The 26,614-nt window shown below is 57.5% G+C and overlaps 7 protein-coding genes across 7 annotated transcripts; 2 read left to right on the top strand and 5 right to left on the bottom strand.

Moving 5' to 3' along the window:
• Positions 1-111: 111 nt before the first annotated feature.
• MKK02DRAFT_41152 (uncharacterized protein) lies at positions 112-6,218 on the top strand (the record flags this gene model as incomplete). Its single annotated transcript, XM_053091462.1, has 4 exons — positions 112-1,627; positions 1,674-2,194; positions 2,240-2,506; positions 2,553-6,218. The coding sequence occupies 4 exons, from the start codon at positions 112-114 to the stop codon at positions 6,216-6,218; spliced, it is 5,970 nt and encodes a 1,989-aa protein (XP_052942618.1).
• Positions 6,219-6,414: 196 nt separating this feature from the next.
• MKK02DRAFT_41153 (uncharacterized protein) lies at positions 6,415-8,243 on the bottom strand (the record flags this gene model as incomplete). The annotated part of the gene is made up of 3 exons (XM_053091463.1): positions 6,415-6,523; positions 6,581-8,093; positions 8,150-8,243. 3 exons carry the CDS (start codon positions 8,241-8,243, stop codon positions 6,415-6,417), a joined length of 1,716 nt encoding a protein of 571 aa, XP_052942619.1.
• A 3,086-nt stretch (positions 8,244-11,329) lies between these two features.
• Positions 11,330-14,241, bottom strand: MKK02DRAFT_41156 (oligomeric Golgi complex subunit 6; the record flags this gene model as incomplete). The annotated part of the gene is made up of 11 exons (XM_053091464.1): positions 11,330-11,626; positions 11,759-11,827; positions 11,885-11,977; positions 12,068-12,349; positions 12,409-12,484; positions 12,558-12,670; positions 12,727-13,177; positions 13,244-13,411; positions 13,474-13,671; positions 13,718-13,848; positions 13,900-14,241. 11 exons carry the CDS (start codon positions 14,239-14,241, stop codon positions 11,330-11,332), a joined length of 2,220 nt encoding a protein of 739 aa, XP_052942620.1.
• A 278-nt stretch (positions 14,242-14,519) lies between these two features.
• Positions 14,520-15,888, top strand: MKK02DRAFT_30573 (CDP-alcohol phosphatidyltransferase-domain-containing protein; the record flags this gene model as incomplete). Its single annotated transcript, XM_053088081.1, has 6 exons — positions 14,520-14,704; positions 14,792-14,806; positions 14,910-15,125; positions 15,180-15,293; positions 15,406-15,742; positions 15,823-15,888. 6 exons carry the CDS (start codon positions 14,520-14,522, stop codon positions 15,886-15,888), a joined length of 933 nt encoding a protein of 310 aa, XP_052942621.1.
• Positions 15,889-16,667: 779 nt separating this feature from the next.
• On the bottom strand, positions 16,668-20,688 carry MKK02DRAFT_30574 (uncharacterized protein; the record flags this gene model as incomplete). The annotated part of the gene is made up of 19 exons (XM_053088082.1): positions 16,668-16,727; positions 16,754-16,963; positions 17,052-17,184; positions 17,227-17,489; positions 17,741-17,840; positions 17,935-18,069; positions 18,168-18,216; positions 18,275-18,359; positions 18,426-18,457; positions 18,494-18,684; positions 18,797-18,949; positions 19,087-19,291; positions 19,466-19,670; positions 19,803-19,912; positions 19,996-20,078; positions 20,143-20,272; positions 20,328-20,417; positions 20,485-20,488; positions 20,626-20,688. 19 exons carry the CDS (start codon positions 20,686-20,688, stop codon positions 16,668-16,670), a joined length of 2,301 nt encoding a protein of 766 aa, XP_052942622.1.
• Positions 20,689-21,543: 855 nt separating this feature from the next.
• On the bottom strand, positions 21,544-24,226 carry MKK02DRAFT_41159 (uncharacterized protein; the record flags this gene model as incomplete). Its single annotated transcript, XM_053091465.1, has 12 exons — positions 21,544-21,618; positions 21,684-21,783; positions 21,855-21,989; positions 22,081-22,129; positions 22,401-22,591; positions 22,706-22,858; positions 23,002-23,209; positions 23,376-23,580; positions 23,681-23,790; positions 23,862-23,953; positions 24,013-24,154; positions 24,220-24,226. The coding sequence occupies 12 exons, from the start codon at positions 24,224-24,226 to the stop codon at positions 21,544-21,546; spliced, it is 1,467 nt and encodes a 488-aa protein (XP_052942623.1).
• Positions 24,227-25,020: 794 nt separating this feature from the next.
• On the bottom strand, positions 25,021-26,403 carry MKK02DRAFT_41160 (phosphomannomutase; the record flags this gene model as incomplete). Its single annotated transcript, XM_053091466.1, has 6 exons — positions 25,021-25,214; positions 25,337-25,445; positions 25,511-25,547; positions 25,608-25,670; positions 25,734-25,902; positions 26,163-26,403. The coding sequence occupies 6 exons, from the start codon at positions 26,401-26,403 to the stop codon at positions 25,021-25,023; spliced, it is 813 nt and encodes a 270-aa protein (XP_052942624.1).
• Between the last annotated feature and the right edge of the window lie 211 nt (positions 26,404-26,614).

Below are 26,614 nucleotides of genomic sequence, written 5' to 3' on the forward strand. Positions count from 1 at the left end.
CACCACCTCATACTCCTCCTACTGCAGCAGCCCTAGTCGTTTCACGACCGCCATCGGCGCTCGCCCTACGCATAGCTCTTTGAGCGTCCTCTTCTCCCTACGCTTGCGGAAATGTCGGACCGATCTGCGGAAATGTCAACATCTCAGCTCGTCCACCGCCTATCTACCGGGTCCGGGCTGGGCATCAGCAACGCCTCCCTCTCGCCGCCATCGGTGTCCACCACCCAAGTTAGTACAGACTTTATCGTCTCCCCTCCCACCTCCCCCAGCCGCCCTCTCCCCTCTCCACGGGCATACCAACAACAAGCGTCCCCCTCCAAGGCATCCGGATCCAACCACTACCAGCCCAAGGTAGCTCTCCGGCCAACACATCATCGCGGGGCAAGCTCCAAGGGCTTTGCGTCATTCTCGGCGCTCGCTCCATCCCCTACTCGGTCGTCGCCTCTGAGGTCTCGTCCTGAGGATCGGCAGGATGGCTCGATCGGCAGCGGCAGCGGCAGTCGCCCCGAGAATCATCGGGGAGAATCAGCGGACAGCAACCTGAGGCGGAACTTGTCTAATGCGTCGGCGAGCACTATCGGGAGTCGGATAAAGAAGAGTCGGAGCTCAGAGCTGCTCCGTCGTCTCTCGGCTCGGGGACACGAGACGATTTCGGGGGGAAAGTACCAGCCTCTATCGGGAGACGATGGGGAACGGGAGGAAGCAGAGGAGGCGACTCAGCCTGAACGGCGTCCCTCTCGCGAGCGGAGTCACACCGTCTCGACCATCTCGGCCCACGCGGCTCTCTCTCCTCAGACACACGAGCCCAGCCCTTCTGACTCCGGCCACCACTTCATGCCCACCTCCTTCCCTGATCCCCCATACCGCCCCGACTCCTCATACCGTCCCTCATCTCACCACCCTCCTCCCTCCGCCGCACTCGCCCGGTCCCAGTCGCAACCTCCCAACGGGTTTTACCCGGACGGCCCGGAACTGCGGTACTCTGCCGATCCCAAGCGGATATCGGACCCCTCTACCGGCATCCACTCGCAAAACCATGCCCTCTTCGTCGCCGAGAAAGGAGGCAAGATGCTCGCGTACTCGGCGGACGGGATCTGGTCCGCCAATTCCATCGCGTCCACCCCTCCCGTCGGGAGTCTCGCTCAGCACCCCCAGCACCCTCAACCGCGCTTGACGATGCAGGACGACGAGGATCTCAAGGCGCGTCCATGGAGCTACAGTACCGAAACGCACCAACATCACCGGCCGCCGCACGTCCGGTCACTCTCCGAAGGGGCTACGTTAGCGCGGTATGGCACGCTCCTACATCCCGGATCGGGCGGTCAGCGGGCCAGCACCGAGCTGGGGATCATGCTCGGCAACAAGTCGCGCCGGCTCAGCCAGGGCAAGCTACTTCCCCCGCCAGAACTCGAGGCGTGGAAAGCGACCGGAGGGGCAGGAGCGGAGAAGGTCAAGCTGGAAGCGGCAAGGAAGCGGCGAGCAAGGGTCGAGGTCGATGTGGTGCTTGAGCGGGAGTGTGTCGTCGAGGGCGGAGAAGTCAGGGGGAGGATGGAGATCCGCGTCAATGGGAGTAAAAGCGAAGGTCTTCGAGTAGGAGGTGGGAAAGTGAGAGTTGTGGGCTATGAAGGTATGTCTTCTTCATGGTCTACATTGGGATTTCAGCTGACAAGCAGATATCTCCCCCCAATCCAGACATATCTTCTACCACCACCCCCACCCCCTTCCCCTCTTTGCGCACCCGCCGATCCCAAACGGGCCCGTATCCTCCCTGTTCGCTTCTCATCCCGATAACGACGGGTTTCGCGAAGTCAGCCCCGGGACGCACTTTATCCCCTTCTGCATGCGCCTCCCTCTCGCCGGGGGCGCCAAAGGCGCATATACCTCGCCTAGCCCGAAAGGCCCTTCGGTGCGCTACGTCGTCGTCGGCTCGGTCAAGCTCTTACACCCCAAAACGGGCAAACGGTCAATTGCGCACTTTTACCGCCCGATTGTCATTCTGCCGTACCTCAACCCGGGAATCGTATTGGCGCCGTGTGAGGAGATGGTGGAGGTGGTCGAGAGGAGAGGATTGGGGTGGAGTTTGGGCGGAGCGAAGGGAGTGGTGGAGCTGCGGGTGGCGTTAGGGAGGGATGTTTGGGTTAGTGGGCAAAGAGTGTGGTGTGAAGTTGGCGTGAGGAATGAGTCGAGCAAGCGGGTAGGTCGCAACCCTCCTGAGAGTGTGTGGCGAGCTGATGAGTAGATCAAACGTCTTACTCTGGCTCTGCTGCAGACGGTCCAGACTTTCCTACCGGATAATGATACCGCTGCTGTTTCGACGGACAAGGATGGCATCCCCAATGCAGACGAGGCGCTCGGGATCGCTAGTACCTTCCGGCGCAAAGTTGCAGAGGAAAGCATCATGGCGGATGAGCAGGATCATGGAGGGGGAAGGGTCACGGGCAAGAACTGGTGGACTGGCGTAGAAGCTGGAGAGATGGGCGGCTGGGATCTGAGCTTGCTCATACCTGTAAGTCCTCCCTCGGTCAGATACACGAGTAGTAGCTGATAGTCAGAACGGTCTCCTTACCATCCCTCGCTCGCGCTTGGTGGAGGTCACATATACCCTCCGCCTCACCGCCAACTCGAGCACGAACCTCTTCGTCGACGTCCCCGTCACCCTCATCAATTTCCTGAGCATCGATCCACCGCCCATGCCCGGAGACGGCGCCCGCTTCGGTGTACGAAACGCCCAGGCGGTACCTATCGGCCAATACGCCTCGCACCCCGTCGCGTCGACCGCGGGCGGCCCGTATGGCGCCCATAGCCAAGACGGGTCGGCCTCCCTTCATTCTGGAGAAGGACCTGCTCGTGCCAGCTCTACTACACTACATATCGACGCGCTCCTCTCTGCCGGTCGGGCACGCGCGGACGCCGAGGCGGCTGCCAATTACCCGGAGCATGCTCGGAGTCGTCAACCACGCCCTATCTCCACTATTAGCGAGTATAATACGCCGGACGTCTTTGGTCAAAGCCACGGCCATGGCCACGGTACGCCCCTTGGCGGATGGGCGAACCGGGCTTCCCTCCCCATGCCTGGCGGAATTGGCGCTGGGATGATGCGTCCAAAAGGCCAGCGTATGATGTCGTATCTCTCCGCTCGGTCTAGTCAGCAGGATCACCCCCTGTCAGAGGAAGATGAAGACGAGGAGATCGATATCGACGTCGAGGCGGACCGGCTCCTCCTTGCTGCTGCTCGGCGCGAGGGACGCAAGATGTCACTCGCGGCCCTCACTCGTGCGGCGGAGCGGGAAGCAGACGACTACATGCATCAAGATCGGGACGACCTCCTCTCCCCTACTCGCGAAACTCCGCCCACGGGTACGTGGTTCCCTACCGAGACGCCATACGAGGAGGGCTTCAAGGTGCTGGGCGAGACGCCCAGTATGCGTAGTCGGAGCGTAGGAAGCCCGGCGCCTGTACCTACCATCGGGAGCGGGAGGACGCGGCGCAGCTCCAAGGCTGAGGAGGCGGACGAGATGCGCCGGCTCGAACGGCTCACTATTGCCGAGGAGCAGGAGGCGTTGGCGTCTACGAGAGGATCGTCGGATGACCATCATTATGGGTCGGCGTCGGGCTCAGGGTCAGGGGAGGAGCACGAGGGCGGAGGAGGGTACGCGGACCATGAGCTCCGCGCAGTGGACCCGGAAGCTGAAGTACGGCTCGCTCCGCCCATCACCGGTACCTCGGCTCAACGTCAGAGCCGGACGGAGCATCGGCGGAGCCACGAGGTCATCCCGGAGGAAGAAGAGCCCGAGGAGGAGGACACACAAGTGGGCAACGAGACCGTCCTGGAGGATCTGGTCGCTCCGCACGAGGACGATACCCTCCGTATGACCCTCCCAAGTCATGCCGAAGCGGGCGACCCCAGCGAAGACGCTTTCGAATACAGCGACGAGATTGAGCGCTCTCCCGATCCCGCTTTGCTCGGCTCGCTCAACTCCACCTCTGGGACGGGCAACACGGCGTCCTCGCTCCGCGTCCCGTCCCGCTCTGGCTCGGCACTGGATACGATGCTCATCCGGTCGGTGGACAGTGAGCGCGAGGCACACATTCAGCAGACGCGCTCGCTGTATGGCTCGTTCGCGGCTTCGGCGGTCAGCGAGCAGGACTCGGAGGTGGGGCAGGTGACGGAGGCGGTCAAGCGGAACTTGTCGATAAAGACTCCGAGTCGGACGATGAGGTACCGTCAGGACGACGATGGGGTAGAGGGAGATACGGACGAGGACAAGCTGTCGCCTACTCGGGCACTCAATATCCCTCGGTCTGGCTCCGCGCCGTTCGGGATGGCTGGCGGAGGAGGGAGGAAGTTCTCGCATACTCCTTCGCCGGAGAAACGGGCAAGCGCTGCTGCCGAGTCAGCGGGTATATCGCCAAAGATGGGTACACGGTACTCGTCCGCGCCCAACATCCAGGGTCTGATGCCTCGGCGCGAAAGTTCTTCTACACCTGTCGCTCCCTCTCCTCTACGAGACACTACCACCCTCGCCCCCTCTTCTATCGGTCGTGTATTCGCCAATCGTCCTTCCTTCTCCTTCAACGCCCCCGGACCTAACCGGGACCGCGAGGTCAGCCAATCGCCCCGTGGCGGGAACACCTACAGCCTGTCCCCCGGTCCAAGTCCCCGTTCTGGGTTCCCGGACCCACCACCCTCCGAGCCAATGCAGCGCCAGCTCTCGGCTCAGTCCAGTCAACTGCGAAACCAGGTCCGAGTCCGCCCACCCAGCGAGGAGCTCCCACAGCTCGCGCCGTCCGTCGCGAGCGATTCGGGCTCTTCCGAGGGACACGGGTTGGAGAGTCCTCCCATCGCTTCCAATCCGGCAGGCATGGAGGCTGTTATACTGCACGACCCCGCAGGATCCCGTCTCTCTGGCGGAGCGGACAAACCTCTCCCTTCCGATCCCGCTAAATCAACCACCTTCAATCCTGTTCTCGACCCCAACTGGCTTCCCGCTCCCCATCACCTCCACACCCAGGTCGCATTCGCCCGAACGTCATTCTCTGCTCCCGATCCGCACGCCGAATCTCCTCGCGGGAAAGCCTCGCGCAAAGAATCGGGCAAGGCAATCTCGGCAGGAGACCACAGTGTCTACTCGCACGAGGACGAAACATATGCCTCCCACGCACAACATGGTCGGTCCCGTCCGACGTCGCCGTCAGGGACGAGTCACTCGAGCCACGCGCCTATGCCGAGCGGGATGCAGAGCCGGCTGAAGCAGCTCGAGGCGCGGGATGAGGCGTTGAGAAAGTTTAGCGTGGCTAGTGCCGCGTCGGGGCAGGGCGGTGGGCAGGGGTACGAACGGGAGAGACAGGGGTCTGGGCAGGTCAGGGGGTCAGTCGGAGGGTATGAGAGGGAGAGGGCCGGGTCGGGGCTTGTTCCCCGCGGTTCGGTCGGTACGGGGTACGAGCGGGAGCGGGTTGCGTCAATCCCGACGCACGCAGGTGGGGAGGTGGTCAGGCGCGAGAGCAACAATGGTGGCAACCGGAACTCTGCGCCTGCGCAAGAAGTAGAAGCGGCCGACAAGGTCGTCCGGAAACGCCGGTCCTACACTGCTGCTCTGGGTGCAAGGCCCGTCCGGTCTGCATCTGACGACATCATCGATAAGCCCACCGCCACCACTCCTGCGCTCGGAGGCACGACGTACATTACCCGTCGGCCTTTCGGCGCTTCTCCTCCTCCCATGCACGAGGCCGGTTCGACCGGATTCGGATGGCAGTCTCCCCCGAGATTGGAGGTGTCGTTCTCGCCCCCTTCCCGACCCTCTGCGGGGCTGCAGCGCAATCTGTCGGCTTCGTCGGTCAGTACCACCGCTACTACGATCGAGGCTGCCCTCGCCTCGCGCAGACCAGCCGGGCCTCGGGCTACCGCTCCCAGAACTCAGGTTGCGCCGTCGGTAGATCCATACGAGAATCTTCAGCCAAGCGGCCAGGCCGGAGGATACGCCTATTCTTCCCCAGCATACAACGTCTATGGCGGTGGAGGCGGTGGAGGCGGCGCAGAGCAGGCGGACTTGGGGAGATACTTAGCGCCGGGACAGACGTACGGTGCGGACGCGTATGGGAGTGAGCAGGGGAGCGTGCGGAGCAAAGCGAGCGCAAGGGGATATGAGTGGGCAGAGCCGCAGAGGAGCTGGACGGGGAGAGGGTCGCAAGGGACTGATGACTCGGAGGGGTTGTTGTAGGTCGTGGCTTAGCTAGCGAGTAGTGTAAGGTAGTGGTGTACATTAGTGGTTTTCGGACAATTGCGGTAGACAGCATATACTTTACATTTGATAGGACATTATGATAGGCATATCTCGTGTACAGTCTCCTCCAATCTGCGCGATCAGCGCGTCTCCATGATATCGACGCGTACCGGATAGACTCACTCCCCCAACATCAAACAGTCTTCCGGCCCTTCTTGATCTTCTTGGTATTCCGCCTTGAGGCTAGCTCCACCCATTTATCGTGCTTGTCCGGGCTCAGCCCATACGCCTCAAGTGTGTCCCTTAGATATCAGCTTTGATCTTCGCATGGCGGAAGGAGGAGACGCAGCTGGACTCACGCGTCAAATTCCATCAAGAGCCTCAGTCCCACCGCATCCCATGCTGATCCGACCCTACCCTCCACGCCTCTCATGTAGGCGCCCATCTTGCCCCTCTGCTCGTTTTGAAGTGATAGCCATACGGCCAGTCGTTGTTCTTCGTATCGGTCATGCAGGCGGAAGAGAGTTCGGAGGGGACACGAGTGGGAGAGGTCGTCCTCCGACTCGTCGCTATCGCTCTCGGACGACGAGGAAGGCGAGGCAGATCCGTCCGATTCCGACTCCGCTGTGTCCGTCCGAGGTGGTTCGTATGGCGATACAGAACCGCGAGGATCGGGTGGGCTGGGATCGTCCAGCCAGTCCGACCGGTCGATCCGGGCAACGAGCACCTCGGCGTGCTTCCCTTCAAGAATGGCTCTGACCTTACCGAGCGTTTCCCACAACCCCACATCGACATCGTCCTCCCACCTCCTCCCTGATTCCCCAGCTGAGTCTAGCTTCGCCGCCGGTGCATCCGCCAGCCATTCGTCCTGATCCACGATGGTCCCCAGGTCCGACTCATCCGTCAACGCCCGTCGCCTCCTGTTCAACACCGGTTTCTTGTCCCTGACCGCCACCTCCTCTTTGACCACCTCCTCCTTCACCACATCCACTCCTACTTGCACAGCAGACAATCCTGCCCTAGCACGCCGCTTCACCTCCCCAATCTTTGCAGTCGCCATACTGATCGCCAGATCGCACCGTAGCAGGTCCGCCTCAATCCCGATCCGCATCGGTCGTTCCTGCGCCTCCTGCTCCGCCAGCTTCGTAGCTTTCTTAGTCACTTTCTTCGCCTTGCCCTTCGGCTCTTCCTCTTTGACCATGGCCGGCAGACCGCCCAGTCCGCGCACGTGGTCCGCGAACAGCCGGAGCCATTCCATCCGCTCCTCCGCCCTTGACTCCCATTTCCCCGCTTCATCCTCGCTTGACAGCACCACCGCGGCCTTGACGTGGCTTGCCCTAGCCGCGTGCTGAAGATGACTGATGATTTCCCGCGTTTGGACGAAGATGGGCACGAGGTGATTGGAGGTGTCGTCGCCCTCCGGCTGGATATGCGGAGCAGCGAGCAGGTTGGAGACAATTCTGTCGAGGGCAGCCGTGATGGCTGAGGACGTGCCTCCGATGTAGTGGGCGTGGATGGTGAAGAGACCGCGTAGAGATTGAGAGATTGTCCCGCTAAGTCCAGTCGTGTCCGTTCCGTCCGCTGCGAACATTGCCCGGGCGACAACGGAGATAGCGACCAGATACCCCTCCATCGCTTGCAACACCCATCCCTCTGCTTCCTCCGCCCGATCCTCCGTAACATCGACACATGCAGTCTTGAGCGACGCGATATACTCCGAGAGCGCCGTGAGGCCCTTCGTCGCCTCGCCGATGGATATAGGTTGAGTGCTGGAGCGCGAGAAGAGGGGTTCAAGTTGATCTTCCCGCGGAAGAGATGGGCGGGATGAGCGAAAGAGGGAGAAGAGGGAGAAGCGGGGTAGGAGGGATGACGCTGTCTGTCAGTGATTGGGCGAGAGGTCTGATATGGGTGAAGGAAGGTAAACATACGATTGACGGGCAAAAGACCGGTGTAGGTTGGCAAGTCGGAGACCCAGCCAAAGTCGAGGTCCGTGCGGCTGGTCTCGCTGCTACTGTCGGCCATGGTCCGGGACTTCGTGGCTTTGCGTTTCAATCACGTCGAGGGGATACGTGAGAAAGGAAGTATGGTGTTTATGGCCACCGCTGTCAGTTGGATCCTCAGTCTTCCTCAGTGCTTCAGCGCGGTGTGTCGAGGTGTGTGCATCCGGGTATAGCGCGAACTCTATCTGAAACGCAACACCCTGAGTGTGGCGTTTCATATGAGCTTGTTCCTGGCCACACAAGCTCGGCATGGCTATCCGCCCCACTCATCTGCCACATCGTTTGGTGATGGTGCCGAGACGAAGATGGTTGCGTGGCACGGACAGAACGAGACGTCTGCGAAGAAGCCTAGTCTCCTTTCAGGGAGCAAAACCCTATGTCTAGTGAAGTGTATGAGTTGATGCTCTTTCCGTACCTTTCCTTTGGGACCAGACAGTACCCTCGTGGTTGGCAGACGCTTGCGAAGGCAAGACGACTGAATATGGCAGCGGTAAAAGGGGAATTTGGAGTCAGCTTTAGCAGCAGACCTCAGCGCTAAGCACCAATTGGGATGTGGTCTAGCAGCTCAAAGCTGCCACGCGGCTCAGGTGTCGGGCAGACCGTCATCAATGGATCTCCGCCGGACACGCGTAAGAAAGCACCAGAGCTGTGCCTCATCAAAGGCTATCATGGCCACCCTCGATCGCCGGCCGCGCCTCCCGGCCCCCTGCGCGAGGTATACAAGCGGGCCCCTCCCTTCTGTTCCCCACCTTTCGTACATCTATCTACCTGTCCTCACACACAATCACATATACCTGACCCATTTTCATTCCATCACAGTACTCGATCGACATCATGCCTGCCGCTACTAACGACAACACCTCCAACACCTCTTCGTCGGACGGCAACGCCAGTACCATACCCACGACGGCGAGCAATGCCTCCACCGTGGCGAGCACCGGAGGCACGCGTCGGCCTCTCATGCCCGGGGGCGATGATTCTCAGGCGGGTCGCGACTTGACCGCGAGCATGACTGCATGGGTAGGGGCCGGGGGTTATGGTTCGGGCAAGTAGTCGGAACGAAGTTTTCCGCCACTCAATACCAATGCTTCATCATACCTTTCAGATATCTCATATGTATGATTGATCAGAGCCGATCATGCCATGGTTTAGTATGACATTCATTTGCAGCTCAGGCCTGAAAACGCCTCTGACGACTGGTCCTCATGGGCTGACTCTTGTCCCTCGTACCCCGATCCACCGCCGCTGTCCCCCGTAATCCCACTGAGGGCTAGCAGCCTTTCAACCTTACCAGCATCTATGTCAAGGCGTGATTACTGACATCCATCAACGGACGAGCGCATGAAACGCGCAAGAGACCAAAGCTGTGCCTCATCAAAGGATGATACTCGCCGCCCTCGCCACCCGCCCTCGTCGTAGTGTATGAGCACGCCCCCGCCCCCTCCTTCGGCCTCTACCTTACATACACCTTCTCCCCTTCGCATCCGCCAGACTTCTGTCTCTCACTGGCAGTTCCACTTCAGCGACCACATCACACTGACCTCGCACCCTACCATGTCTGTCCCTACCGACACCCCAGCCCGGCCCGATGAGTCGACTCTGACGGATTCCGGCGCCATCCATACGCCGACCCAGTCCGCCAGTCAAATCATTTTTGGCGATTCAGGCATGGAGAATGTGGAACGCCTCTACTTCCACCGTGACCGTGACGGGGCGCTCAGGCTGTCGGGACAGCAATCGGACGACCCAAAGGAGGCAGACATGCGACGGAAGATCGAAGAGACGATGGACGAACTCGGGACAGAGTACTGCATACGGCTCGCCGATTTCTTCGCTCCCAACGCAGCGAGGTCGGGTGTGACCACGACCTGGAACGAGGGAGTGGCGTCCAATGCGGAGAGCCAGAAGGCGGATGAGAGCTCCGCGGAGAGCGCGAAGACTTTGCGGCGGCGCACGTACGAACGCATGCTGAGGATGGTGGGGATATGAGCCGGCGGTCGAGCAGTGGTAGCCAGTCAATCATCACCGTATGATACACATGCATTTCCTTCCCCAGGTGACGGATATCTGACTCCACTGTAAGTGCTGCAATGGCACCCATGCCCTGGACTCGCCCATGAAGTCCATCGCCCGAGGACGCAGCAGCGTCGTAGCCGCCTATGAGCCGCTAGCTTACCAACGATGGCCCCATCACATATGGGCATCAATGGATGTGCGCCTGCAGCTGCAACGTGTAAGAGAGCTTTAGACCTATGCCTCTTCAAAGGATAGCAATATTCGCCACCCTGCGCTCGCCACCCTCCCTCTCGTCGGGGCAGAAATGCGCACCCCCGCCCACCTCTTCCCTCTCTTTCTTACATATACGTTCCTCCGGCCTCTCCATCACCAGACCTTACCCTAATACTTCCACTGCCACTTTCACTTCCACGATACAATCACTGTGCTCTCCATCATGCCTGCTCTTCCCAATACCCCTCCCAAGCCTGACCAGACCACGGCTGCTCCCCCCACTGCCGAGTCTGACACCGCTTCGTCTCGGCCTGATCGAAGCGCCGGAGACAGAGTCTTCTTCCAGTACCACAATGCGACCCACGACCAGGACTCCATTGAGTCGAAGGAGCAGCGGCGGCTGTACTTCCCACAGCAAGGGTACGGCTCGTAGGGAACGGTACGAACCCAAAGCGTCGTTGACCAGGTGACCTCTCGCTATGAGCTCCCGGTGGATGTCAGGAACCAGATCGCCAAGCTGACCGAGGGCACAATCCGTGCGCCGGCGGCTGAAGGCAGCGAGGCGGGGAAGACGGACGACAGCCGGGTTGCCACCGGTGCCGATGCCTGGGGGAAGCCGTCGACGTCAAGGGGACCGGTTGAAGTGACCACTACTCTGATCAAGACGGCAGAGACGAGCGAGGAGCCGATGGTCATTTCCCGCCCTACCGACACAAGCGGTGACGGGTGCACGTGTGGTCAGCCGCACTGTTGGTAGACGTAGTCGGAGCTCTTACTAGCTATCGTCGCCATCTTCATCGTTCCTCTGTTCATAGCTCATCGTACATACGCATATGCATTCCGAGTATCTTCACACATCATCTCACTTCGTTCCCGCTTCTACATCCCCTCCCCCACCCCCAGCGCCACGGCCACCTCCCCCCTATCTCTCCTAACCATCGTCTCCCCAAACTCATATCCCTCCTTTTTGTCCAGTACCAGATCGCACACCTCGCCATACGCTTCACTAATCTTGGCAAGCGCCTGCCGGTGGATCGTCTCTGCCAGTGCGCCCGACGTGAGCAGGGCGAGGCGCGGGGACGAGAGGACGTCGAGCGAGTTGAGAAACAAGGAAAATTGGGCGAGGGCGGAAGAGAGGGATTTGGGGGAGGTGGAGGGGAGGCGGGAGAGGGGGGTCTGTGGGGCGTCAGCTAGTGATCCCGGAACGTAGTGAGCAATTCGGGTCGTGATCATACCACTCCGGTAGGTGGCTGGGTGGCTGGGAAGAGGGCAGACAGGGAGTGAGGGGAAAGAAGAGACACGACTCACATCCGCAGGTCGAGTCCTCACCGCCCGCATAATCGGTGCCAGTCCACACTGCTCCAGTAATTTCCCATGCTACCATATCAGCTACGTCCACTCACTCTATAAACCTGTCTTAAGAACCTGACTCACATGCTCAAACGTCATACTCTCCACATGTCGCCCAATCTGCTCTTCCAGCGCCCTCGCGCGTTCCTCGGTCGATTCATACCCCTCCAATGCGTGCTATTCGGTCAGCTCTGAATCTGACTCGCTTTCGCGGGCCCCTCATCAAGCGCCAGCAGCCAGCACCTCCCGCCCACACCGGTGACTCACAAGCAGATAGTTCAAACAATTAATCAAGAAGATATCCCGCTCCCAATCCCCTTTCCCTTCTTCTCCGCCTTGCCCCTGCTGACTCTGACTCTGCCTCCGCATCTCCGCCATCCTCTCACACATCTCCACCGCGGGATTCACCGCTCTTTTCAGAATATCCCCAAAGCCCTGCTCGCGGTCCGAGGCGTCCACGAGGGACGTTTCATATGTCGATATGATCTCTCGAAGGGTGTGGGTCGATTCGCGCAGCGCGAGGGGTGGCGTGAGGGTAGCGTCGGGGGGCTAAGGGGTCAGCTCTTGCTCTTACAGGAGTGGAAGAGAGGTGTATGGGGTGGACTTACGTGTAGGAATCGAAGGAGACTCCTGCCTTGGGCGTCAAGCATCTCGAGGAAAGACGACTGGCTTGAATCGTAGATTCTGAACCATCAGCCGAACATCCAACGATTACTCGATCGAGTCAACTCAATCTTGCAGCGTCCGACAAAGCAACGCTTGATCACCTATCGTCCGCTTCATAGTCACCAAGTAGAACTGGAGGAGGTTCGCAATCCGATAAGTCATGATGATCCCCTCTTGCGACTTGATCGTCTGCTGGATGCGAAGCTACCATTTCAGCTATGTCCCAAGAATCACTATTCGTTTCTTGGCGGTCGACTCACCTTTAATGGCCGTCCTAGCCCTTCCAGATCTTTGTCCAGACACTCCCGCACAAGCTCCTCCGATTCCGCCGCCACATTCCTCTCTTCCCCGCCTAGATCAAACGAGTCCTTGCCCTCTCCTCGCCCTTGCCCCTCCTCCCCCTCCACATTCCTCTCCTTCTCCTTCGAAACTCCCCCTACACCCCGCTGCCCCTTCCCCCGCCCCTGCCCTCTGACTTCACCTACCATCCTCTTACCCTGTTCCACCCCAAACAGGCTCTCCAAGAACTCGTGCTCGCTCGCCGTCGCTTGATGTACCCACGCGAGCATGTCCCCGACATACCGAATCGGGTCGTGTGCGTGGATCTCGATCGGGCGGGGGAGGCCGTTCGGCCCGCCCCGGGTCAAGGCGTCCAGGAGGGCTTGGAGAAGCGATGAGGCACGTGTATGGGTGAGGGTCTGGATGACATCGCTATGCATTCAGTATCGGTCAAGGATGAGGTAGAGAAAGAGAGGGAAGGAGGGGAAGAGGTCATACCTAAACATCGAAGACCGTTCCCTAAGACGCAACATCGCCTCTCGCATAGTCGGCGAAACGTCCAATTGCCCTTCACGGGTATACTGCCGCAGTTCGAACTGACACCATCGATAGATCTTCTTGTACCCCGCTTCCATCTGTTCCGAGGTAGACTGCATGATATCAAGCCTGTATCGTCAGCTGAGCTCAAGTATGACGTCGAGGCAGACGTGGCAGCAGAGACGGCTCACCCTGCCTGTTCTTTCCCTTCTTCTCCGCCTAAAAGCGCCCTACAGTCTCTCCGGATCGCTTGGACCCTGTCCAAAGCGCTGAATACCGGTTTACCGACCGCTATTTCGCGCGAAGTGAGGCATTCGAGCTCGGCCGGGGAAAGGGTGAAGCGTTGTATGAATAGGGAGATGATCTTGGCTCGGAGTTGGGCAGAGTCACTGGGTGATCAGCAGGTACTTAGACAGATGAGATTCTGGGACATACCGCTGAGCACGCAGCCCTTCAGCTCGTTCCAGCAGATACTTTGTCCCGCTATTCGCCTGTTCCAGCTCCGCTTCCACCTGATCACACCTCGCCTGCATCTCTAGCATATGTCCACGTAGGACTTGCAATTTCTTCGCTATCAGCTCTGACCACCTCACTACATGAAGCAGACTGCAGCTTACCTGGTCCACTTCCCCAAAAGCATCCAAGAACCTCTGACTGCTTTCCGCCAATTTCATCTCCACGTCCCTCTTCAAGTACCTTCGCGCCATAGCTGCCGATTGGCCCTTCAACGTCCGACGCGGCTTTTCCAGCCCATCATTCAGCTCTTCACCATGTGATGGACCATTCGTATCGGCCGGAGCGTAGAAGCTCGCAGCTATCTCTAACGCCTCGCGCGAGGAGGGATCGTCGAATGTCGTCCCTAGGGCTTTGTAGATCCGTAGAGAGATGGGATTGTTTCGTGATGGCGCGGTAGGCGCTGATAGATTCAGCGTGGATGATCGCGTAGGCGTGGCGGACATGCTGGGCTGTCTGTAAGTGCTCTACGCTGAGATATAGGAAGCAAAGAGTTCTCAACAGCGCGCTGCTGTTCGCGCTGGATGCATGTTCTCAAACGCACGGTCTTCGGAGGGTTGACGTAATTTGTGGGGACTCCGCCGGAATCTAAATTCCGACCTTCGTCATAAGGTAGCCACAGCATGTCCAGCCTCTTTCTCTATCTATCTAACTTTCATCTCAGCCTCATCACATCTCTATCATATACATATCACTCACCGCACCTCCAACACAGAAAGCAGAAATGCCAGCTACAACACGCGCATCCCGAAGATCCACCCCAGAACCCACAGCTACAGGTACAGCAGGTATGACGACCGCGCTGGATACCTCGTCTGGCGGGCCCGAAGGGGGTCTTACGCCTGCTATGAGGCCCAGGGAGGGAAGTCGGACCAGGCCACCCAGGGAAGACGTGTATCATCCGAAATAGTGAGTTCAGACCAGGTGGCATCCACTGCGTCGAGCTGCACAGGAGCTCGCGTGCCGGTGCTTCCAGAGATAAAGCTGACGTCTCAGCGCTGTGGACTTGGCGTGAGCCCCTCTCTTTTCCTACTAACACTAACCTTGCTCATACAGCAGAACTACCACGTAAGCCCTGCCTCAACCCCAACCAGCCCACGAGCTGACATGTCAGCGTCACAGATAACGTCTTTCTCTTCCCCTCCAACCTCATCGGCTATCTCCGCGTCGTCCTCGCCGGCGCCAGCCTCTGCATCATGCCTATCCACCCGAGGATCTGTACAGTGTTGTACTTTACATCGTGTATCCTCGATGTGGCGGATGGGCAGGTCGCGCGGGCGTTGAATCAGACAAGCAAGTTTGGGGCGGTGCTGGATATGGTGACTGATCGGTATGTCCCCTCACAGCTGGACGCCAGAGCAAGGCTCAGTAGCTGATATCTCAGGTGCACAACAGCCTGTCTGCTATGTTTCCTCGCTATAGCCTATAAACCCTGGGCGCTCCTATTCCAATTCCTCATCTCCCTCGACTTCTCCTCGCACTACATGCACATGTACTCGTAAGTGCCATTGTCCCGCCCCCTAACAGCCTCCCGCTCCTCATACCGCTCTGCTGCCCGCCACCCCTCCCCACACTATCCCTAGCTCCCCGGAGCCCAAACTAAAGTCCAGATCCCTCGCCACCGGCTCCACCTCACACAAGACCGTCACCTCCGACGTCTCCCGCATCCTCTGGCTCTACTACAACAACAAGATCACCCTCTTCATCTTCTGCTTTGCAAACGAAACCTTCTTCTTTTGCCTCTACCTCAACAAGTTTTGGACGCACTCGATCGCACAGTCCCTCCCCTTTTTGCTCGTCATGTGTCGGGATCTGGGCTTGCCGGCGGGCGTGGCGGCCGTGCTCGGACGGGTGTCGTGGCCCCAGCTCGTAGCGGGTGTGACGTTCCCGATTTGCGCGGGCAAGCAGGTCATCAATGTGGTGCAGTTTTGGAAGGCTAGTAAGATTGTGAGTGGACTTTTCGCTCTGACGATCATGGTCTGGCATTTGGCGGCACGGAGGATGATGACTGGTGCTGATATGTGTAGCTCGTAGGGGTGGACATCGCCGAACGTCAGGCAAAGCGGGAACAAGACGCCAAGGCGCGCCAGTAAGGAGCCGGGGAGGCAAAGCTGGAAGGGAAGATGTCTTGGGAAGCTAGCTTACGAGAGGTAATCAGTGTAAAGTCTAAGGAATCTGAAGAGTGGTCGGCGAGTGTATAGATGAAGATATGAATATTGCAGATACCACGTATTGATCTGATCCTTTCCACTGATACTTGACTGACATGCATACTGAGATTGTCGATTTCGCTTATCCCTGCGCATGTCAACGACACTGCTGACCTTATGTCGATGTTTGAACACAGCCGAGCAGTCGTGGCAACTAGTCAGGGGATCCCAACCATAAGAGAAAGTATATCTCTGCTCGAACGCGTTCGACTTACAAAGCAGGGCTGCCAGAGGTAAGCAAGAAAGGACCGTTCATAGCCTGCACTGCATTCACAGCTGTGTAGAGAGCGCCGACTAGGATATCAGAGTCGCAGACCGGACCCAAGAGTACTGATTATACATACGACTCTCTTCGCTCATTCGCCCCTCACATCACATAACTCACGTTCAACCACTACCTATCTGCATCCCGCAAAAGCTCTGACCACACAGGACCATGGCGGCTCATAACTTCCCCTTGGTTCCCACATGGCGCTTGACCGATCATTCGCCACAGTCCGTGGCGTGCCGTCAAGCCGCCATCAGCGCGCTCAGCTCCGTGGTGCAATCCGAAAACGCTCAGGACATCCTCCCCAAAGTCAGCGAAATCTGCTGGACCCCAGAGAATGAAGATGACCTGCGCACCGAATTCGAACGATACCTTAATCTGGCAGGCTGGCACATCACTGCACAGACGCAAGATCCAGCTCCGGATCTGTCGACTCGCGATCACTCGACTCCCCCTACAGTGTCTATCAGTACCGCTGACAGTCAAGCCGAGATCACCAGCAGGCTCAAAGCCATCGAGGAGGCGATCAGGAACCAGCCGAGCGATGGCGGTCAAATTCCTGGTCAATCGCAGGCGGACGATATCGCACATGGAAGTGAGAACGGGACCAAGGACGCAACGCCAGTGACCTGGCGAGAGGAGACATGGGATGAGCGAAAGACCATCGCGGCCATTGGCGCGACCCTTGGGCTATTCTGTCAGGAAAATGAGGTTAAAGGGTGCTCGCAGCTGGGTGGCGAATCCTCATTCCTAAAAACGGGCGGTTGGCGAGTTGCACCGTTAACGGCGTCTTGACGGGAAAACGGCCGTTAAAGGGCTGGTCAACGGCGTTAAGGGGAGAACGGCCGTTAACGGCCGTTAGATCCTGGACTATATAAGTAGGAGTAGTTCGAGTCAAATGCATCCTCACACTGCGTTGTACATATATCTTCTCAAAATTCCAACATATTCACCTTGGTATGCACGTGCTCGTGTCGGCGGCGAATCGGGAAGACCTCTGGGCATAGAGTAGCATGCAGGGTGCCGCGGTGGCGGCGTGATTCGAGATGAGCTTGTTGGCGTTGCTGGAGATGGGACCTAGTGGGAGATATTCAGGCAGATGTATAGCTGCAGGTTTGTCCATCAATGGCCACAGAGTGAGCACCAGCGGGCTTTCTGCTAGCGCTACGTTTCTCTGTTCCGTGTCCCGACCCTTGTTTGCGCTGGAAGGACACAGCTAGTATCAGTAGGAGTCAGTCTTTGCTGCATAAAACAAAGCCAGTCAGGTTTCCGAGAGGAAGCCGGGTTTGCTCGCGTTTCCTGCGAGGCACTATACATCCCTTAGATGGCTATGCCTGATTCGAAAAGTAGAAATGCGGATCGTTGGCGTATCTTGAGAAATGAGCCAGCGCAAGCTCAATTTCCGAGATCTGCTGTGTCAGATCCACGCTCCTTGCAATCAGTTGCGCGAGTGGACGCTATACTGACCGGAGCGTCAGGCGGTAATATCCCGTTAGATGATCGAAGAATCCGCATACAGCCTTGTGCGGCAGGCACACCCACAGCTTCTACCGCTTCTATTGCTTTACTGCAGGATCAGCTCGAGCTCACACTGCAAAGCTCTTCCTCCCGCTTCCTCTGCTCCCGAACCGGCAGTGACCAAGGGCTAGAGCTAAACCTACAAGGTGGCATCGGCGATAGCGACGGACCGAGTCGCATCGAGCTGTCCCTCGAATTCGGGGGATGTATCCGGATGGAGGCAAATCCGGTTCACCATCATCCACGTGTAAACGAGGAAAGGCTCAATATCTGGGATGCTGCTAGGTCAGCATGGCCGTCCCTCCTCACTATCGCGAAGATCTCGTCTCCGTCTGGATGGGACGGGGACGGAAAGTCACAGCTCATGAAGACTCACCGAGCGCGACTCATAGTCTGGGTGATATGGAGTGCATCCTCGCCTACGGCTGATACCACGTCAGCTGCTTCCCTTCGGTGGGAGTGCAAAGTTGGGGATCAGCTTACTATGTATGATCCTCCCAAAGTGATCTGCACGCATATGGTGTATTCCTCGATGATGCGTTCCGCGCATACACGGCGCTCGCGGTAACTGATCTGATCAGCTCCCTATTCCACCTTGACCCTTTATCTCCAACAAAGGTAAGGCAAGATTCACAATATGACATGCAGCAATCATAGCTCTGACAACTGCACGTCAGTCCTGATCCCTCCCGTTGAACTTACTCAAAACTTGCGCCGGCGAACAATCGACCTGCATATAGCTGTCTTGTAAGGCACATAATTTCTCCCCTATCCGGTCGAGTTCGCTGATGACGTCGTCGATGGGCATTGGGTTTCGGACGGTTATGATGCGGTTGACAAAGTACTGGGTATCGCGAAGGAGAATGGCGGTCTTAGCGTAGAGGCCCAGCCAGCTAAGATTTTCAGCTTGTGGAGTACCGATTTCCGAATAATACCCCAAAATAGCATTCAGCATTGTGAACGAGATATCAATACCAAGACACATCGAATGAAAGGTGAACATACGTGGTGTGTTCATGGTATGAAAAGAGGTCCGGCGAGTCTACATATTGTTTCTCGCCCAGTCGTTGCCCATGTATGTCGAGAGCCGAAGGGACTGGTACAGTGATTTCGCAGTTTCTCAACAGGCCCAGACTGAACGGGACGGAACAAACAAGACTGGCGAAATCAGCTCATTTCGCCTGCCTGGACCCCTTCCCCGTCGCCTCCACCTCCATCTGCCCCTCATAGTTCTCATCATGCCAGCCAGCATGATGGCCTCGGGGCTGCACGCAGACAAGGTAACAAAGACTCACACTTGTATATTCAAGATATTAGTCAACCAGAATAGATTCGCCGTAATGATCAATGGGTGCTCCCCCACCACGTTGCCATCCGGCAAGAGGTCCGGATCGAGATGTAGTCCCGCCGAGTTGCACCATCCGACGGCTTCGACCGAGAGGCGGTGGTTCTGCATCAAGGTGCCTTGATAAAGGTTATAGAAACAACGAATAATTACGGCTAATGTGTCAGCTTTAGCTTCGGCTCGAGCTCGTCAAATTGCCGGGGTACACCTAGCCAGCCTGAACTCCAGCTGCTTCGAGGCACGCTTCTCCCGGCATCGACAACATCCTGCGCAAGTTGGAGCGGCGAGATGTAGTGCGCAGTGTGCTCCTCTGATCCCCTCCAACTCACTGAGGATGAAGTAAGTCCCCAGTCTAGATCGGCCCGTTTCGAATAGATGATCGTTCGCCATCTGAGCTTTCTGCGCTTCGGCAGGTGCCGCGTCCGAGGTAGACGGGTCAGCGAGGTACGCAACTGCACAGATGGCATGTACGAGCGCGAGGGTCGGATAAGCTGATTCGTCGGTCGTTTCACCATTGAAAATGGCGATCATGTCCTAGTCGTTCGTGTGAGCCCTCGAGTCATTCTTCCCCCTCCAATGCCGGGGCATCAAACCACAGACTGGCTCAGAGGGAGAAGGACTGGGATTGGAAGGGGGACGTGGATCAGTAGTGATCATCAGACTTACCTGGACGTTGATGACCTCTTTAAACATTGGCGCATAGTACAGAAAACGAGTTATTATCTCCGAAGATGGGAGCAAGAGCCCGTCGAGCGCTGACCCATAAACGCGACGTACTGTCTCTCAGCCTTAATCTACATGCAGGGTCTGACAAACAGTCATTAGTGGGTTGAGTATGACAGTTAGTATCAGGACTTACACATGCGTGGCACATGATTCGGGAGAGGCGGACCACGATGATATTCTTGGTGGACGCCAGTCTCCCTGAGTGAGCTCGAGGCGCTGGAGTCATGAGCTTGACTTCGCGCTCCTCTTTGGTTCGTCTCCAGAATATGGCCGAGCTTACGTGGTATTGGGGCGGAGGACGGATGTCGAGCTAGTAGCCGAGTCGGATGTCGAACTCAATCCTGCTGAGTCGGGGAATGGCAATGAGCCCGCGCTGGTTTGGCCCGACGCGACAGCTGCTCGTTCACGAGCTGTCCCATCAACACGGCTCGCTTACCGAACCACAGGAGATAGTTTCAGACTCACCATGTGGCCGTCGCTCACATTGCCGCCCCGTTATGATCATACATTGTAAACAGGGGTATAAGCCCGGTTCGGACCCCTCCGCCGCGGCGCCTGGTGGTCAGTATTGCTCACTATCCGAACGCCTCAGAGTTATGTCTCAGCTGGACAAAGGACTTACTACACTGAGATCGTCAGTTGATGAGGTCAGTGCAAAGTCCGGCATACCACGTACTTTGTGCTTGACCCGGTGGCACTAAATCTGATCAGCACTGAGCTCGCCTCCGAGCCTCCGTTTCAGCGGCTGTAATGCGAAGCTCACCGCTACGCAGCCCCCAGGGCGCAATCTCTTGCGTTCGACCCGTCCTACGGCGCTGCTAGACATGGTCTACTCTCCACTTCGAGCCGGGCAATATCAAAGTCTAAGCTATGATGAAGCGGACTGATCATGATAGCAGCAATTCGACCGGATGTCGAGCTCATACCCGCGCGCCGAGTTCCGCCTTACGGTATGTGATCGCCGCGGATCACCGTAGTCCGCTCGGTTGCTACATATGTAGGCCACCCCGTCCCGCAAGCTCTAGGAGGGTGCTCAAATGCACCGGCACTGGGACGTGCAAGAATCAACAAAGACGCAGTATAGGACTCAAAGTCATCTATGTATCGCATCATATCAATCCTACTCGTATACATCCCCTCCCGCGCGCCTTCTCCTTGGACCCGCCCTTCTCAGCGCACACCCTCTCCCGCACAAAGTAGAGCACTGCGGTCCTGGTCAACTTCGGTGACTGCCAGCCGAGAGAAAGGAGACCTTGTGGAAGGCGGAGTGCCTTCCTTCGATGACAGCCAAAAAAGATCTCCTGCGTGACAAGTCTCTCCGATACGATGCGTATGCGGGAGAGGCACCTCACGAAGCCAGGTCAGGAGGCAGCGGAGAGCGAGCAGCTGAGAACATAAACCTGTAGACAGGAGCTGAGGTCGGGATCTTTGACGCCGGGAACAGGCGAGGACCAGCTGGTAACGTGACGGTGACCGAATCACCGGTACGGTGGCGACACGACCCCGAGTACGGTCGATTGTGAATGTACGAGTTGACTTCCAGCTCTATTTGCACAACGGCAAATTAGGTCAATGGTGTTCGGACCCTGATTTGGCTTTATTCGGCTAGCTAGAGAGCCACTTGCTATATTCGCATCTCGTCGATTGTCCTGAAGCTACTGGTAATTGACCTACTAACTTATTAATTCGTGAAGTAAAAGTGCGGGTCGTTGGCATATCGCGAGAAATGCGCCAACGCTAGCTCAATCTCTGAGATCTGCCATAGTCAGCTTGGAACTCCCCGCGTGCCGAGCAGTGAGTGCTCGTAATGAGCTGACTGACCGGAGCGTCAGGCGGTAATATCCCCTGAGAAGACCGCAGGATGCGCATACAGCCTTGAGCGGCCGGCACACCGACCGCTTCGACCGCTTCTATTGCTTTACTGAATCATTAGCTCTCACTCTCAACGTCTTTCCCTTTGACGATAGAATTGGAGAGGTAGATTAAACATACAAGGTAGCATCGGCAATGGCGACGGACCGAGTCGCATCGAGTTGTCCTTCGAATTCGGGTGATGTATCCGGATGGAGGCAGATCCGGTTCACCATCATCCATGCGTACACCACAAACGGCTCGATATCTGGTATTCTGCCAAGTCAGCGTGGGTTTCTCTCCACGCGGCCGATGCAGACAGGCACCCAGCAGTAGCGATGAGGTCAACTTAAAGGCTAAGACTTACCGAGCGTGAGTCATGGTTTGGGTCACATGGAGCGCATCCTCTCCGACCGCTAATCCATCAGCCAGGCTTCAAGCGAGATCAGGAGTGCGAGTGACTTACCATGTATGATCTGCCCAAAATAGTCAGCGCGCATATGATGTATACTCCGATGATGCGTTCCGCGCATACACGGTGCACGTGGTAGCTGTACGCACATCAGCCCAGTCTCTCTGCCGGACTCCAGCGCAGTCCCTTCTATCGGCGAAATGACGTACGATATGACACACAGCAATCATAGCTCTTATAGCTCCTTATCAGCTCTCATCCCTCTTATAACCCACTCAAAGCCTGCGCAGGCGAGCACTGGACGGTCATATACGTTTCCTGCAAAGCGCACAGCTGTGTCCCAAGCCGATCGAGCTCGCTGATGACATCGTCGATGGGAAGTGGGGTCCTGAGGATTATGATGCGGTTGACAAAGTATTGGGTATCTCGGAGGAGGATGGCGGATTTGACGTAGAGGCCGAACCACCTGATGAGTCAGCTCTGCCGCTGAAACCATAGAGACGTGGAATCGATTGGGCGGAACAGGAAGAAGAGGACAGTGAGCTAAAAAAAGGTGGCGGGACGCGGAAGAGAAACTAACGTGGTATGTTGATGTTGCGAGAAAAGATCCGGCGAGTCCGGACACTGCTTCTCGCCCATCCGTCTCCCATGGGCGTCGAGAGCGGACGGGACAGGCAAGGTGATTTCGCAATTCCTCAGCTGGCCCAGACTGAACGGGACGGAGCAGACCAGACTATCGTGTTAGCCCACGTCTTCTCTTGACTGTCCGTCCCATCCGTCCCATCTTCCCACCTATCTCTCTCGGCCACTGATTCCCACTGGACTCGACCGGCGTCCATTCCAATCTCGAACAGGGAGAGAAAAGCAGGCACTCACACTTGTATGTTCAAGATATAAGCCAACCAAAACACATTCTCCGGACTGACCAGCGGCGCCTGCTTCCCCGTCACATTCCCGTCCGGCATCAGGTCCGGATCGAGGTGTAAGCCCGCAGAGTTGCACCATCCGATAGCTTCGACGGAGAGACGCGAGTTCTGCATCAGGGTGCCTTGGTAGAGGTTGTAGAAGAGGCGTATGATGACGGCTGGAATGTCAGCTCCAGCCCGGCTCCACTTCTGACAGATCCATCAGCCCCCACACGCGGACACCCCAGCTCTAGCTCCACCCATATCCATACTCCGCCGTCCACTACCCACGATGAATCCATACAAGCCCGATTGAATCATAGTCGAAGACTACACGAGACTCACTCAAGATGATATTCGACCCCAGCCTAGACCGGCCCCCATCAAACAAGACATCATTCGCCATCTGAGCCTTTTGCGCTTCCGCCGGTGCCGCCCCCGAAGTAGCCGGGTCGGCGAGGTACGCCACTGCGCAGATGGCATGGACGAGCGCTAGTGTTGGGTAGGCGGACTCGTCCGAGACTTCACCGTTGAAGAGGGATATCATGTCCTGGATGTCAGCAATTGTCTTCTGCCGACTGAGCGATTCAAGGTTGTGGAAACGTCAAGGCAAGGTTGGAACAATCTGGGTATCGATAGTCGGGACGTACCTGGACGTTAATGACCTCTCTGAACATGGGCGCAAAGTTTAGAAACCGAAGGATGACTTCCGAAGAGGGGATGAGCAACCCGTCTAGCGCTGAACCGTATACCCTTTGTACTGTCCCGTTAGCTCCAAGTCGACAGGCTCGCTCACGATAGCTTATACCCGTAGCAGTACTTAGGACTCACACATGTGCGGTACGTGGTCTGGCGCCGATACCGGAACCGGCACCGGTTGAGGCGGAGGCAGAGGTACGCTCTGCGAGCCCGATGCGCCAGCGCTGGCGCGTGAGCTCTAGCTCTCTGATACCCTCTCCAGCAAAGAAATAGCGAAGCTTACATCGCAATAGGGCTCATCAAGGCCGCCGCTACCGAGCCCGGGACGGACTCAGGTGTCGAGCTGGACCCTGATCCTGCTGAGCCGGGGGAGACTAACGAGCTCGAGTTGGAGCCAGAAAGCGCGGCGGCTGCTCTCTCGCGAGCTGTACGATTAGCAGTCGATCCATGGTCCAGCTCAGGCAGCTCAGGAGTAGCTCGGAAGGCTTACTTACCATGCGGCCGCCTCTCGCATTTCCTCCCGGAGATGATCATACATTGTAAACAGGGGTATAAGCCCGGTTCGGACCCCTCCGCCGCGGCGCCTGGTGGGTGTTCAGTAGAGCGCGAATGCAGTACAGCTCGGGCTCGGGGTCGTGCCCCAGCTCAGCTCAGCAGAGACTTACTGCACTACGTCGTCAGACGATCAGCCGGTAGTAGGCGCTGTCAGTGTGTCCGGCCTTGGTCTTGGAGGTCCTACGTACTTTGTGCTTGACCCGGTGACACTGATGTTGATCAGCTCAGTAGCAGGTCGAACGACCAAGGCAAGGCAAGGGTTAGGCTCACCGCTACGCAGCCCCCAGGGCGCAATCTCGTGCGCTGTACCTGTCCGAATGCGTTGCCAGACATGATAGGTTCCTGTGGACTCGAGCGCCGAGCTGGGCAATACCAAAGCTGAATGATGATGAGCATGTGAGATACCCGCCCGCCGAGTTCCGCTTTACGGCATGGGATCGCCGGGGACCACGGCAGTCCGCTCTGCGCTCTGCCGCTGGACTCTACTGAACCAGGCAAGCCCCGTCCTGCAAGCTCCGGGCAGGTGCTCGGGTGGACAGCCGGCGAAATGGTGGCCATCTCCAAAGACACGGTACAGTACCGAAAAACATCTATCTCATCTCTTAAGCCCTGAAGTACTCTACATCCCATGTTACCCTTCTCCCTCCAACTCCCCTTAGATCCGCCCTACCTGACACACCCTCCTGCGCCTCCCCAGTACAGCTAGCCCCCACTGCCTACCCGCCCCGCGTAAAGCCTAAGCCTTGGAGAAGAACAGCTCCTCGAGTAGCTGCTGCGTGTGCTCCGGGCTCGTAACGGTATGCCCGATCGTCCTGGGGTCTTCGAAAATCTCATAGTCGTTCCCGCCCGGGAAGGTCTTGTCGCCGAAAAAGTGGATCTGGTCGAATCCCTCGTTTTCGATGTGGCCGAGGGAGTAGGTCTTGTCCCAGCCTGAAGGTCAGCCCGGACTCACGATGCACAAGAAATATCGGGCAGATGGCCAGGGGGAAAAGTGAAAGGACTGTTGAGAGGCTGCACATGCACAGCCTGACGCCATTGCGACATAGACGTACCGTGCGGGAAAACGTCAAAGCTGATTTGACCACCGATAGCGAATGTCAGCCCCAGGTGGGCAAACTTCTCCTGCAGGATCTTGACCATCTTTTCGCGGACTTTGTGTTCCTGCGCGATCAGCTCAGATCATATGGCATGCGGTATAGTAACCGCAAGACATGGAGCTGACTGACCTGGTCGTACTTGTAGAACGCGGCTCGCTCCTCCAGTCTAGAACATCAGCTCCACCCTCTGCTTCATGCAGGACAAGAGTGGAATGGCTAGACTCACGAGCACGCCCTGCCGATAGGCGACATGTTGACCATCCCTCGTCGGTACTCGATAAAAGTTCCTCTATCCCATCAGCTCATCCTCCGCCTTGACAAAACTATGGTCAAAAAGGACTGGCCAACTGACCGCTTAATAGGAATGTCCAGCTCGGAGAAATACCTCAACACAAAGTTGACGAGGTTCTTGTACTCCTCCTCCCCTACGTGCTCGATAAAGGACGCGGAAGCGAGGGGCTGGCCGAGCTTGAAGGCGGTGAGACCATTCTCGGAGAAACAGTAGTCAAAGTTCTCGATGACTGGGTGTGAGCGGGGGTTCTATGGATGGGTCAGGAGAGAGGGAAAGGATGGAGATGAAAGGGTTGGGTGATGGATGCGAGTATATATCTCCCTTCTCCCGCCAGAGCCAGCCTTGAATCTACGGGCTTGACGGTTCTCGTCCCCCTCTATCCGCCCTACCTCCTCGTCCACTCTCCCCGCTCGCCCCCTCACCCAATGCCCCATCCCCGCATCTCCGCTGCCTCAAATCACCCAACCTCAAGCCGCTCCCAAAACTCACCATCCTCCCCCTTAACCTCCAGCTGCTCCACAATCTTGACCAAATCACTTCCCCCCACAAACGCGACCGCCGTATACCCCCTCAGCTTCTTCAACGCCGCGTGCATCTCGGGCGTCGCGCTCTGCCTCGCGAGCGACAATGTCCCATCCACATCAAACATGCAGATGGTTTTAGGGTGTTTGCGCTCCGCAAACGGGAGGACACCCTTAGGGAAGACGTTCTGTGGGGTGGTGGTGGCCATGTTGATCCTTGAGCTGTTTGTTGAGGCAGAGAGCGGGATGGATAGATGAGGAATGAGGAGGTGCGGAAAAAAGCTCCTAGACGCGTCCGGTGCCAGCGCGACGCGTCGATCTGGGCCACGTGGAAGATTTGCCACCCACGAATTTGGCTCGTAGACGTGGCAGCAGCGCTCGGTGCATTTGCCTCACTATCTACTCATACACAATACTAAG

This window comes from Dioszegia hungarica (assembly GCF_025882075.1).
Source record: "Dioszegia hungarica strain PDD-24b-2 chromosome Unknown MKK02contig_25, whole genome shotgun sequence".
NCBI classification, from domain to species: Eukaryota; Fungi; Basidiomycota; class Tremellomycetes; order Tremellales; family Bulleribasidiaceae; genus Dioszegia; species Dioszegia hungarica.